The 13,968-nt window shown below is 47.5% G+C and overlaps 1 protein-coding gene across 4 annotated transcripts in view; it reads right to left on the bottom strand.

Moving 5' to 3' along the window:
* Positions 1-13,968, bottom strand: part of ZNF106 (zinc finger protein 106) — a 361,275-nt gene that overhangs the window by 214,330 nt on the left and 132,977 nt on the right. For all 4 annotated transcript variants that reach the window (XM_063947828.1, XM_063947829.1, XM_063947830.1 and 1 more), the window contains exon 4: positions 10,777-10,971. In XM_063947828.1, coding sequence (XP_063803898.1) covers positions 10,777-10,971 — 195 coding nt within the window. The remainder of the gene's footprint in view (positions 1-10,776; positions 10,972-13,968) is intronic.

Here is a 13,968-nt window from a genome sequence, read left to right as displayed (position 1 = left end):
GGGTCCACTTGCGAGTGAGCCCACTGCGCGCTGAAATTCTTGAGACGGGCCCCCACCGTGCCGGAGTCCGCTTGTAAGGCCCCAGCGTCATGCTGAGGACTTGGCAGAAGCGGGGGAGGGCTTCTGTTCCTGGGAAGAGGCTGTCTGCTGCAGTCTTTTTCCCCTTCCTCTGCCCCGGGGCAGATACGAGTGGCCTTTTGCCCGCTTGCCCTTATGGGGACGAAAGGACTGAGCCTGTAAAGACGGTGTCTTTTTCTGCTGAGAGGTGACCTGGGGTAAAAAGGTGGATTTCCCAGCCGTTGCCGTGGCCACCAGGTCCGATAGACCGACCCCAAATAACTCCTCCCCTTTATACGGCAATACTTCCATATGCCGTTTGGAATCCGCATCACCTGACCACTGTCGCGTCCATAACCCTCTTCTGGCAGAAATGGACAGCGCACTTACTCTTGATGCCAGAGTGCAAATATCCCTCTGTGCATCTCTCATATATAGAAATGCATCCTTTAAATGCTCTATAGTCAATAATATATTGTCCCTGTCCAGGGTATCAATATTTTCAGTCAGGGAATCCGACCAAGCCACCCCAGCACTGCACATCCAGGCTGAGGCGATTGCTGGTCGCAGTATAATACCAGTATGTGTGTATATACTTTTTAGGATATTTTCCAGCTTCCTATCAGCTGGTTCCTTGAGGGCGGCCGTATCAGGAGACGGTAACGCCACTTGTTTTGATAAGCATGTGAGCGCCTTATCTACCCTAGGGGGTGTTTCCCAACGCGCCCTAACCTCTGGCGGGAAAGGGTATAATGCCAATAATTTTTTAGAAATTAGCAGTTTTTTATCGGGGGAAACCCACGCTTCATCACACACCTCATTTAATTCATCTGATTCAGGAAAAACTACGGGTAGTTTTTTCACACCCCACATAATACCCTTTTTTGTGGTACTTGTAGTATCAGAAATGTTCAAAACCTCCTTCATTGCCGTGATCATGTAACGTGTGGCCCTACTGGAAAATACGTTTGTTTCCTCACCGTCGACACTGGAGTCAGTGTCCGTGTCTGGGTCTGTGTCGACCACCTGAGGTAACGGGCGCTTTAGAGCCCCTGACGGTGTTTGAGACGCCTGTACAGGTATTAACTGATTTGCCGGCTGTCTCATGTCGTCAACAGTCTTATGTAAAGTGCTGACACTATCACGTAATTCCTTCCATAAGACCATCCAGTCAGGTGTCGACTCCCTAGGGGGTGACATCACTAATACAGGCAATTGCTCCGCCTCCATACCATTTTCCTCCTCATACATGTCGACACAACGTACCGACACACAGCACACACACAGGGAATGCTCTGATAGAGGACAGGACCCCACTAGCCCTTTGGGGAGACAGAGGGAGAGTTTGCCAGCACACACCAGAGCGCTATATATATATACAGGGATAACCTTATATAAGTGTTTTTCCCTTATATAGCTGCTGTATAGATTTATCTGCCAAATTAGTGCCCCCCCTCTCTTTGTTTTACCCCGTTTCTGTAGTGCAGGACTGCAGGGGAGAGTCAGGGAGCTTCCCTCCAACGGAGCTGTGAGGAAAAATGGCGCCAGTGTGCTGAGGAGATAGGCTCCGCCCCCTTCTCGGCGGCCGTTCTCCCGCTTTTTTATGGAAAAACAGGCATGAGTTAAATGCATCCATATAGCCCAGGAGCTATATGTGATGCATTTTTTTGCCCCCTAAGGTGTTTATATTGCGTCTCAGGGCGCCCCCACCCAGCGCCCTGCACCCTCAGTGACCGGAGTGTGAAGTGTGCTGAGAGCAATGGCGCACAGCTGCGGTGCTGTGCGCTACCTTATTGAAGACAGGACGTCTTCTGCCGCCGATTTTTCCGGACCTCTTCTGCTCTTCTGGCTCTGTAAGGGGGACGGCGGCGCGGCTCTGGGACCCATCCATGGCTGGGCCTGTGATCGTCCCTCTGGAGCTAATGTCCAGTAGCCTAAGAAGCCCAATCCACTCAGCACGCAGGTGAGTTCGCTTCTTCTCCCCTTAGTCCCTCGATGCAGTGAGCCTGTTGCCAGCAGGTCTCACTGAAAATAAAAAACCTAAAACTAAACTTTTTTCTAAGCAGCTCAGGAGAGCCACCTAGACTGCACCCTTCTCGTTCGGGCACAAAAATCTAACTGAGGCTTGGAGGAGGGTCCTAGGGGGAGGAGCCAGTGCACACCAGGTAGTTCTAAAGCTTTACTTTTGTGCCCAGTCTCCTGCGGAGCCGCTATTCCCCATGGTCCTTTCGGAGTCCCCAGCATCCACTAGGACGTCAGAGAAATATATATGAATAAATAAAATTATATACTTGGGGTGAGGGGTGAGGGGTGGGGGGGGGGAGATTTAGTAGTGATGGTTGAGTATGCACAATGCATCAGGCAATCATGTTCCTAAAGAGGAGACTGAGAGGCAAGTGTTTGAGGCAGCTCTGACAAACGAAAAAGATATAACACAACTGCGCTGTGTTTAGTATTTATTTTAGCTGCTCAGTTTGTTAAATTGTGCCATTTCAAAATAAATAATGAGCACTTTATGATAAATATAAGTCTAAAAAAAATTTGATATTAACAATATGTATAATAAATATGGCACCTGTAAAGAAAAGATTTTTGTTAATAATTATGTTTATAACTCCTATTAGGAGTTAATTGATATGAGCACAGTATGTTTGTTTCACAGTTCAGCAATTGTGTACGTTATAGCTGTCCCTACCTTCTAGCCTGTCCGTGCATCAACAGGAAGAGATGGTGTTGGAGCTCCGGCTGGCCGCTTACCGCTGCGTCCAGTGGTAGCTGGTCGGGTAGCGGCTCGATGACGTCGCAATGCGGCTAGTGGCGGGATGCTGGAAACTGAGTGGTCTTGTAATGCTGTGTCTAATGTGTGCGCTGACTCACAAAACGTGTTGGAGGCACTTTGTCAAGGATGGCAGGAAGCTTCCCAGGTCTCATTTCTATACTTAAAAAACTTTATTGATCCATAGTTAAAAAACAGAAATGGAGACCAGAAGTTGGATCAGAATGGCGGCAACCATGTGCTGATAGTATAGTCTTGTATTCCAACCCATATTAAGTAAAAATTCAATATAAAGGTTCTTAAAAACCTTTTTTAAAACAGGTGCCACTGTAAAAAATAATAGTATGTATATGTATATGTACAGGTTGAGTATCCCATATCCAAATATTCCGAAATACGTAATATTCCGAAATACGGACTTTTTTTTTTAGAGAGAGTGAGATAGTGAAACCTTTGTTTTTTGATGGCTCAATGTACACAAACTTTGTTTAATACACAAAGTTATTAATAATATTGTATTAAATGACCTTCAGGCTGTGTGTACAAGGTGTATATGAAACATAAATGAATTGTGTGAATGTAGACACACTTTGTTTAATGCACAAAGTTATAAAAAATATTGTCTAAAATTACTTTCAGGCTCTGTGTATGAGGTGTATATGTAACATAAATGCATTATGTGCTTAGATTTAGGTCCCATCACCATGATATCTCATTACGGTATCTAATTATTCCAAAATACGGAAAAATCCCATATCCAAAATACCTCTGGTCCCAAGCATTTTGGATAAGGGATACTCAACGTATGTATGTATGTATGTATGTATGTATGTATGTATGTATGTATGTATGTATGTATGTATATATATATATATATATATACACACACATACATATACATATATATACACATATGTACATATAAAAAGTATACGAAATGTAAAAAATAAGAATTTACTCACCGGTAATTCTATTTCTCGTAGTCCGTAGTGGATGCTGGGAACTCCGTAAGGACCATGGGGAATAGACGGGCTCCGCAGGAGACTGGGCACTCTAAAAGAAAGATTAGGTACTATCTGGTGTGCACTGGCTCCTCCCTCTATGCCCCTCCTCCAGACCTCAGTTAGGGAAACTGTGCCCGGAAGAGCTGACACAACAAGGAAAGGATTTGGAATCCAGGGTAAGACTCATACCAGCCACACCAATCACACTGTACAACTTGTGATAACCATACCCAGTTAACAGTATGAACAACAACTGAGCCTCATTTAACGGATGGCTCATAACAATAACCCTTTAGTTAAGCAATAACTATATACATGTATTGCACAGAATCCGCACTTGGGACGGGCGCCCAGCATCCACTACGGACTACGAGAAATAGAATTACCGGTGAGTAAATTCTTATTTTCTCTGACGTCCTAGTGGATGCTGGGAACTCCGTAAGGACCATGGGGATTATACCAAAGCTCCCAAACGGGCGGGAGAGTGCGGATGACTCTGCAGCACAGAATGAGCAAAGGCAAGGTCCTCCTCAGCCAGGGTATCAAACTTGTAGAACTTAGCAAATGTGTTTGAACCCGACCAAGTAGCAGCTCGGCAAAGCTGTAAAGCCGAGACCCCTCGGGCAGCCGCCCAAGAAGAGCCCACCTTCCTTGTGGAATGGGCTTTTACTGATTTAGGATGCGGCAATCCTGCCGCAGAATGAGCTTGCTGAATCGTGTTACAGATCCAGCGCGCAATAGTTTGCTTTGAAGCAGGAGCACCCAGCTTGTTGGGTGCATGCAGGATAAACAGCGAGTCAGTTTTCCTGACTCCAGCCGTCCTGCCTACATAGATTTTCAAAGCCCTGACTACATCAAGTAACTTGGAGTCCTCCAAGTCCCGAGTAGCCGCAGGCACCACAATAGGTTGGTTCAAATGAAACGCTGATACCACCTTAGGGAGAAATTGGGGACGAGTCCTCAATTCTGCCCTGTCCATATGGAAGATCAGATATGGGCTTTTACATGACAAAGCCGCCAATTCTGACACACGCCTAGCTGAAGCTAAGGCCAACAGCATGACCACCTTCCACGTGAGATACTTTAGCTCCACGGTCTTAAGTGGCTCAAACCAGTGTGATTTCAGGAAATCCAACACAACGTTAAGATCCCAAGGTGCCACTGGAGGCACAAAAGGGGGCTGAATATGCAGCACTCCCTTAACAAACGTATGAACTTCAGGCAGTGAAGCCAGTTCTTTTTGAAAGAAAATCGATAGGGACGAAATCTGGACTTTTATGGACCCCAATTTTAGGCCCTTAGTCACCCCTGACTGTAGGAAGTGCAGAAATCGACCCAGCTGGAATTCCTCTGTTGGGGCCTTCCTGGCCTCACACCAAGCAACATATTCCCGCCATATGCGGTGATGATGCTTTGCTGTCACATCCTTCCTAGCTTTTATCAGCGTAGGAATGACTTCATCTGGAATGCCTTTTTCCGTTAGGATCCGACGTTCAACCGCCATGCCGTCAAACGCAGCCGCGGTAAGTCTTGGAACAGACAGGGTCCCTGCTGTAACAGGTCCTGTCTGAGAGGCAGAGGCCATGGGTCCTCTGAGATCATTTCTTGTAGTTCTGGGTACCAAGTTCTTCTTGGCCAATCGGGAACGATGAGTATAGTTCTTACTCCTCTCTTTCTTACTATCCTCAGTACCTTGGGTATGAGAGGAGGAGGAGGGAACACATAAACCGACTGGTACACCCACGGTGTCACTAGTGCGTCCACAGCTATCGCCTGAGGGTCCCTTGACCTGGCGCAATATTTTTTTAGCTTTTTGTTGAGGTGGGACGCCATCATGTCCACCTGTGGCCGTTCCCAACGATTTACAATCTGTGTGAAGACTTCTTGATGAAGTCCCCACTCTCCCGGGTGGAGGTCGTGCCTGGTGAGGAAGTCTGCTTCCCAGTTGTCCACACCCGGAATGAACACTGCTGACAGTGCTAGCACGTGATTCTCCGCCCAACGAAGAATCCTTGTGGCTTCTGCCATTGCCATCCTGCTGTTTGTGCCGCCCTGGCGGTTTACATGGGCGACCGCCGTGATGTTGTCTGACTGAATCAGTACTGGTTGGTTTTGAAGCAGGGGCTCTGCTTGACTCAGGGCGTTGTAAATGGCCCTTAGTTCCAGTATATTTATGTGTAGTGAAGTCTCCAGACTTGACCACTGTCCTTGGAAGTTTCTTCCCTGAGTGACTGCCCCCCATCCTCGGAGGCTTGCATCCATGGTCACCAGGACCCAGTCCTGTATGCCGAACCTGCGGCCCTCGAGAAGATGAGCACTCTGCAGCCACCACAGCAGAGACACCCTGGCCCTTGGGGACAGGGTGATCAACCGATGCATCTGAAGATGCGATCCGGAAAATTTGTCCAACAGATCCCACTGAAAGATCCTTGCATGGAACCTGCCGAAGGGAATTGCTTCGTAAGAAGCCGCCATCTTTCCCAGGACTCGCGTGCAGTGATGCACCGACAACTGTTTTGGTTTCAGGAGGTCCCTGACCAGAGATGACAATTCCTGGGCCTTCTCCACCGGGAGAAACACCTTCTTCTGTTCTGTGTCCAGAATCATGCCCAGGAAAAGCACACGCGTCGCAGGAATCAGCTGCGACTTTGGGATATTCAGAATCCAGCCGTGCTGTTGCAACACTTCCTGAGAGAGTGCTACGCTGACCAACAACTGCTCTCTGGACCTCGCCTTTATGAGGAGATCGTCCAAGTACGGGATAATTATAACTCCCTTCTTCCGAAGGAGTATCATCATTTCGGCCATTACCTTGGTAAATATTCTCGGTGCCGTGGACAGACCAAACGGCAACGTCTGGAATTGGTAATGACAGTCCTGTACCACGAACCTGAGGTACTCCTGGTGAGGTGGGTAAATGGGGACATGCAAGTAAGCATCCTTGATGTCCAGCGACACCATAAAATCCCCCTCTTCCAGGCTTACAATAACCGCCCTGAGCGATTCCATTTTGAACTTGAACTTCTTTATATAAGTGTTCAAGGCTTTTAAATTCAGAATGGGTCTCACCGAACCGTCCGGTTTCGGTACCACAAACATTGTGGAATAGTAACCCCTTCCCTGTTGAAGGAGGGGGACCTTGATTATCACCTGCTGGAGGTACAGCTTGTGAATTGCCGCCAGTACTACCTCCCTTTCCCTGGGAGCAGCTGGCAAGGCTGATTTGAGGTAACGGCGAGGGGGAGTCGCCTCGAACTCCAGCTTGTATCCCTGAGATACATGTACAGCCCAGAGATCCACATGTGAGGGAACCCACTGGTTGCTGAAGTTTCGGAGACGTGCCCCCACCGCACCTGGCTCCGCCTGTGGAGCCCCAACGTCATGCGGTGGACTTAGTGGAAGCAGGGGAGGATTTTTGTTCCTGGGAACTAGCTGCCTGGTGCAGCTTCTTACCTCTACCCTTGCCTCTGGCCAGAAAGGATGCGCCTCTGACCCGCTTGCCTTTCTGAGGCCGAAAGGACTGCATTTGATAATACGGTGCTTTCATAGGCTGTGAGGGAACCTGAGGTAAAAAAGTCGACTTCCCAGCTGTTGCTGTGGATACGAGGTCCGAGAGACCGTCCCCAAACAACTCCTCACCCTTATAAGGCAAAACCTCCATGTGTTTTTTAGAATCAGCATCACCTGTCCACTGCCGAGTCCATAATACTCTCCTGGCAGAAATGGACATTGCATTAATTCTAGATGCCAGCAGGCAAATGTCCCTCTGGGCATCCCGCATATATAAGACGACGTCTTTTATATGTTTTAGGGTTAGCAAAATAGTATCCCTGTCAAGGGAATCAATGTTGTCTGACAGGGTATCAGTCCATGCTGCTGCAGCACTACACATCCAGGCTGAAGCAATAGCAGGTCTCAGTAGAGTACCAGAGTGTGTATACACAGACTTCAGGATAGCTTCCTGCTTTCTATCCGCAGGCTCCTTTAGGGCGGCCGTATCCTGAGACGGCAGTGCCACCCTTTTAGATAAGTGTGTGAGCGCCTTGTCCACCCTAGGTGATGTATCCCAACGTAACCTGTCCGTTGGCGGGAAAGGGTACGCCATCAGTAACCTCTTAGAAATCACTAGTTTCTTATCAGGGGAACTCCACGCTTCTTCACACAATTCATTTAATTCATCAGATGGGGGAAAAGTCACTGGCTGCTTTTTCTCCCCAAACATAATACCCCTTTTGGTGGTAACCGGGTTAACGTCAGAAATGTGCAATACATCTTTCATTGCAGTAATCATGCATCGGATGGCCTTTGTAGACTGTACATTTGTCTCATCCTCATCTACACTGGAGTCAGACTCCGTGTCGACATCTGTGTCCACCATCTGAGCTAGCGGGCGTTTATGAGCCCCTGACGGCTTCAGAGTCGCCTGGGCAGGCGCGGGCCGAGACCCCGGCTGTCCCAAGGCTGCTGCGTCATCAAACCTTTTATGTAAGGAGTTGACATTGTCGGTTAAAACCTTCCACATATCCATCCAATCAGGTGTCGGCCCCGTTGGGGGCGACACCACACTTATCTGCCCTTGCTCCGCCTCCACGTAACCCTCCTCATCAAACATGTCGACACAGCCGTACCGACACACCACACACACACAGGGAATGCTCTGAGGACAGGACCCCACAAAGTCCTTTGGGGAGACAGAGAGAGAGTATGCCAGCACACACCACAGCGCTATATAACACAGGGATTTACACTATAATAAGTGATTTTTCCCAATAGCTGCTTAATTATCTTATTTGCGCCTTAATTTATGTGCCCCCCCCTCTCTTTTTTACCCTTCTTGTATCAGGATACTGCAGGGGAGAGCCTGGGGAGCTGCTTCCAGCGGAGCTGTGAAGGGAAAATGGCGCTGGTGTGCTGAGGAAGAAGGCCCTGCCCCCTTAGCGGCGGGCTTCTGTCCCGCTGTTTCTGACTAAAAAATGTTGGGGGTTTTACACATACAGTCCCAGACTGTATTATGTGTATTTTTTTATGCCAAAGGTATTCTTATTGCTGCCCAGGGCGCCCCCCAGCGCCCTGCACCCTACAGTGACCGGAGTGTGTGGTGTGCAGTGGGAGCAATGGCGCACAGCTGCGGTGCTGTGCGCTACCTTAATGAAGACAGGAGTCTTCTGCCGCCGATTTCATCGCTTCTCTTCTGTCTTCTGGCTCTGCAAGGGGGACGGCGGCGCGGCTCCGGGAACGGACGATCGAGGTCAGGCCCTGTGTTCGAACCCTCTGGAGCTAATGGTGTCCAGTAGCCTAAGAAGCACAAGCTAGCTGCAAGCAGGTAGGTTTGCTTCTCTCCCCTCAGTCCCACGTAGCAGTGAGTCTGTTGCCAGCAGATCTCACTGAAAATAAAAAACCTAACAAATACTTTCTTTTCTAGCAAGCTCAGGAGAGCCCACTAGGAGCACCCAGCTCTGGCCGGGCACAGACTCTAACTGAGGTCTGGAGGAGGGGCATAGAGGGAGGAGCCAGTGCACACCAGATAGTACCTAATCTTTCTTTTAGAGTGCCCAGTCTCCTGCGGAGCCCGTCTATTTCCCATGGTTCTTACGGAGTTCCCAGCATCCACTAGGACGTCAGAGAAATAAAGTTCTTTTCTTTACAGGTGCCACGTTTACACACTTAGGGTGTGTACACACGGTGAGATATTTTCTTTCGATTTTGACTATATAGTCAAAATCGCAAGAAAAGTTAGTGCAGATCGCAAGGTGAAAGTCACCTTGCGATCCCGATGCGCGGTCCCGCCAGGTCGGCATCGCAAGAAAAGATAGACTGTGCAGGCAAGTCAATCCTTGCTAGATCGGTGTACTATCTAGTTCATCTCACATGTCAATGACATCTCACATAAGCCAAAATCATAAGCACACACAGTCCATATCTCAAGAAAAGTTAGTCAAAATCGGTGCTATCTGGGCTCCGGGGAGTTCAAAGGAAATCGCAAGTAAAAATCGGGCATAGCAAGGATCTCACCGTGTGTACACACCCTTACACATATTCATATCCTTTTTTTTATTGTTTGTTAGAGATACTTATATTTATCATAACACGCTCATTATTTATTTTGAAACAGCTCTGACAAATAACAATTAACTTCATATGCACAGTGTTGGTCCTATTTAAGACTTCAAAAGTACACACATGCATGCTGTATCCATTGAGGCACAGGAAACGCCTGCTGTATGTAATTATATCACATCGGTACAGAAATTTATAGCAAAAAATATATTTATCACAGTTTGCTCTTTGGAGCATATTATTTGAAAAAAAGGTATGGTTCCAATAAGAGCATTGGAAAGAATTAACACTGACACATGCTGGGGGCCAGACATGATGAATCAATGAATGTCAATATCATTGGATAGGGGTGATACATGATGAATGGCTTAATGGCCCACTGAGAGCAAATTGAACATCCATCTTTGTATATGTGCTATCATCAATTATGCTACAACAAACATAATTGAATAAACAATCACTAAACATTGCTACAAATACATGAATGAGTGTAAAAAAAAGGTCCAGAGCTGAAAAGAATGATCAACATGTATGTGACAACTGAGGTCAGGCAAGGTTACCCAATGGCATATTTATCCATCTAATCAGCCCATTAATGAAATGAGCCTTTTAAATACTGCATATTTTGTGACTGCTAATACAGTACATGTCAACTTGACTTCTTTTAGAAACTTGTTGCATCAACACTTTCAGATGTGATTACACACATTACAGAACAGTATGCTGCAAAATGCACACACGCTTCACAGTCTGAAGACCCCAAAAGAAACATATCACACCTTACATAATCACTAGGGAGAACATTTAAACTTACAAGTACACTTTCTACATGAAGGTAAAAGTACACAATGAAGATTTCCTGGACAAGAACAAGTTACTTACCGGCTTTGTTCCTTCCTTTGGTTAATTAAATGGATGAGTTCCTTATCAAAGTATTCTTCCTCACCCTCCTCCTTTTCTTCCTCTTTTTCCAGGGCATCGACATTATCTTTGTGCAGTTGGCTAGAGATGTGCTTGGCGTAAGTCGATAGTCCCACCACCGTCACCCTGCAGACCCGACATTCATGGCTGCAGTCTCTGGGGAAAGAGGCAGAGGAGGGGCACTCAATTCTTCCAACAGGCATTGCTGACAAATATGCTGTGTCTCCTCTAAGGGCAACTTCTCCTTGCAAAATTGCTACAGCACAGAGAGACTTTCTGGCACAAAGAAAGCTTCTTCAGTGATAGTGTAGCAGAGTTACCTTGTGTTTGCAGATGCAGACTGGTCTACTCATTGAAATATCTGAAATTTGAAAGAGCCAGGATAGATTTTTCTCCAACAATTAAGAGGCAAAGCTTAGAAAACAAAACAAAAATAAATCTTCTTTAATTGTTGTACTGAAAATCATGCCCATAGAGGACCCACAGCATAGAGGCTAAGCAGGGGAGGTGGGCATACAGAGCTAGTTCCCCCTGCTCTGAAGCCCAGGCATGGTGTCAGCTGCTGTGAGCTGCCTCTCTCACACACTTTACTTTTATTTCTAGCACCCAGGACACTGAACTTATGGGTATGGAGGGGGATGGGTCAGCAGCCAATCAAAAGGGAGTAACAAGACCCAGGACAGCTGAAATGCTGGTCGGGAATCTAAAAACTCCAGCACCATAGCATATGATGAGAGGTACTGCCTGGTATCCAAAACACTGAATAGGACTAAAACAAGCTCTGCATTATGCTACAGGAGGCTAATTCAGTGTATGGGTCGTAACAGCTGTGGAAGCACAAATGGTTGTTGCATCATAGCATTTCAAGTCCAAGTGTAACCATGCAAACTTTCCTGAGGAAAAAAATGTGGGATATCTCTTGGAAAAATAGATAGCATCCGGGGCCTTATTCAGAGATATATGCAAACGTATTCGCAGCTACGAATGTATATGCAGCGACAATGATAAAACACAGAAATGCCGCAGTTGTGTGGTTTTGTATTGAGGTGCCCACTGGCGACTTTGTGGGTCCCAGAGTACAAAGATGCAGATCTGTCGATTGCTCAGATACGTGTTATAGGCCCTACACACTGGGCGATTTGACTGCAAGATATGAACGATCTCGATCACTAATGAATGAGATAACATTCATATTGTGCAGTGTGGAGGCACCAGCGCTGAACGATGCGCGGCCCCGCGCTCGTTCATCGTTGCTGCCCCGTCGGCTGTGCATGCAGGCCAATATGGACGATCTCGTCCATATTTGCCTGCACATCTATGGAGCTCCCCCCCGTCATTGCCGCCCCCCCCCCCCCCCCTCCCCGCCTCCGGGTCGCCCGTCAGCCGTATCTGCCGTCGGGCAGCTCAGCGGTGGATCTATTAATGTGTAGGGCCCTTTAGTAAGTCTATGGTCGTGCAACATAGCTGCAAGAAGATGCCTTAAACATTGCATATGGGATGGCAGCTGTAGGCAAAGGCACACCCAGAAAACATCTGGATATTTGCCACCATTACCAAGTAACTGTCCTTAAGTGGTCCAACTGTCAAATACTTTCCTAACACTAAATTCCCTCTGCGACAGACATCAAGAGAGCATCGCGGCACATCCACAGTTCAATTTAGATGCATATGCAGTTGACCAATAATCACTCAACTGCAAAAAGGAAAAAAAAAATGTTTGCTCATATTTCTGAATCAGGCCTTCAATCACATAATAGGTGCTAGTTTCAATAGCCAAGGCTGATACATTCATTGATCTGTAAGACTGTGACTTACGCTCTTCACCATACCCAATACATTAGTCTTCTAAATATCCGTGGTCTATGAAGCGCCTGCTTATACTAGGCATAAGTGAGTTCCATTCTCCCAGAATAAACAGAGCATGTTTGCCTAATGTGAATTTTGTTTTATTTGACATGAGTCAACAAAATAATTCTACAGCTGGCAGTTATAACTCAGAGGCAATTTTTAATAATGGATCTGAAAAGCGTAAGACAGGTGGCAATTTGGAGTTACATGCCCAGGCTAGTCTTCTGTGGTCTAACCACATGGCCCTAGTTCTCTACCCATTCCCTGTGAGCATACACAATCAACTACTCTATAAAGCTACAAAACACTCCAGATGCTCCACCACAACATTCTTGCTCACAGTCAAATGCTAGGCGTAAAAGCTACAATTATCTGGCAGATCTGGCCGATATCAGCTAGCTAATTACAGCGTGTTTACGGGCGGGCAATCCGAAAATATCAGTAGGGTAAGCCAGATTGTTCAGTATGCCCCTCCGATTTGATATTTTCAAAGTGTTTGGATGGCAGCATCGGGCAGTGAATGCCCCGCCGTGGTCGACTGACGGACATTCTCTTGTTCCTTTACATGGGAAGGAACTTGGAAATGTCTCCTTCCTGGGGGCGGGATGCCGATATCATGTGACACTACCTCCCAACAGTCACGATTTTGTGGGACAGTTCTGATTTGTGGGGGAGAATGTTGGAGGTGTCCCCCATGATCTCCATTTTCTTCTTGTGGTCATGCCTAGGGAGGCCAATCCCGGGCCGTTTTTTCAATCCCGGGATTCGGGATTGAAAAACGGTCAATCCCGGTATTCCCGGGATCCCGGGATTGCAGTAGGGATCAGTGAAAGTTGTAGGGAGCAGCGCTGGAGGGAGGGTGTAGGTAGCGGTGCGGGAGGTAGGGAGTGTGTAGGTAGCGGTGCGGGACTCAGGAGGGAGGGTGTAGGTCGCGGCAGGGAGGGTTGGTAGCGGCGTGGGAGGGAGGAAGGCTGTAGGGAGCACCACTGACTGCACAGAGGGAGAGAGGGTGGGTGTAAGTAACTACTTACTATTAGGCGGGCGGCAACCATGGACACACTGAAAGCGGCGGTATTTCAAATGAAGCGCCAGCCGCCAGCCAACCAGAGCTGAAGGACCGGCAGCCAATCAGGGAAGCAGCCGCAGCAGTCGCTCCTGATTGGCTGCCGCGGCAGCTTCCCTGATTGGCTGCCGGTCCGCCAGCTCTGATTGGCTGGCGGCCGGCGCTACACTTGAAGTGCAGCCGCGTTCAACTTGTTCATGGCTGCCGCCCGCCTAATATTGGTAAGTAATATTACTTACGGC

The sequence above is a fragment of the Pseudophryne corroboree genome, chromosome 12 (genome assembly GCF_028390025.1).
Source record: "Pseudophryne corroboree isolate aPseCor3 chromosome 12, aPseCor3.hap2, whole genome shotgun sequence".
NCBI classification, from domain to species: domain Eukaryota; kingdom Metazoa; phylum Chordata; class Amphibia; order Anura; family Myobatrachidae; genus Pseudophryne; species Pseudophryne corroboree.
The sequence above is the reverse complement of the archived record's forward strand: the minus strand, read 5'-3'. Positions and strand labels throughout refer to the sequence as shown.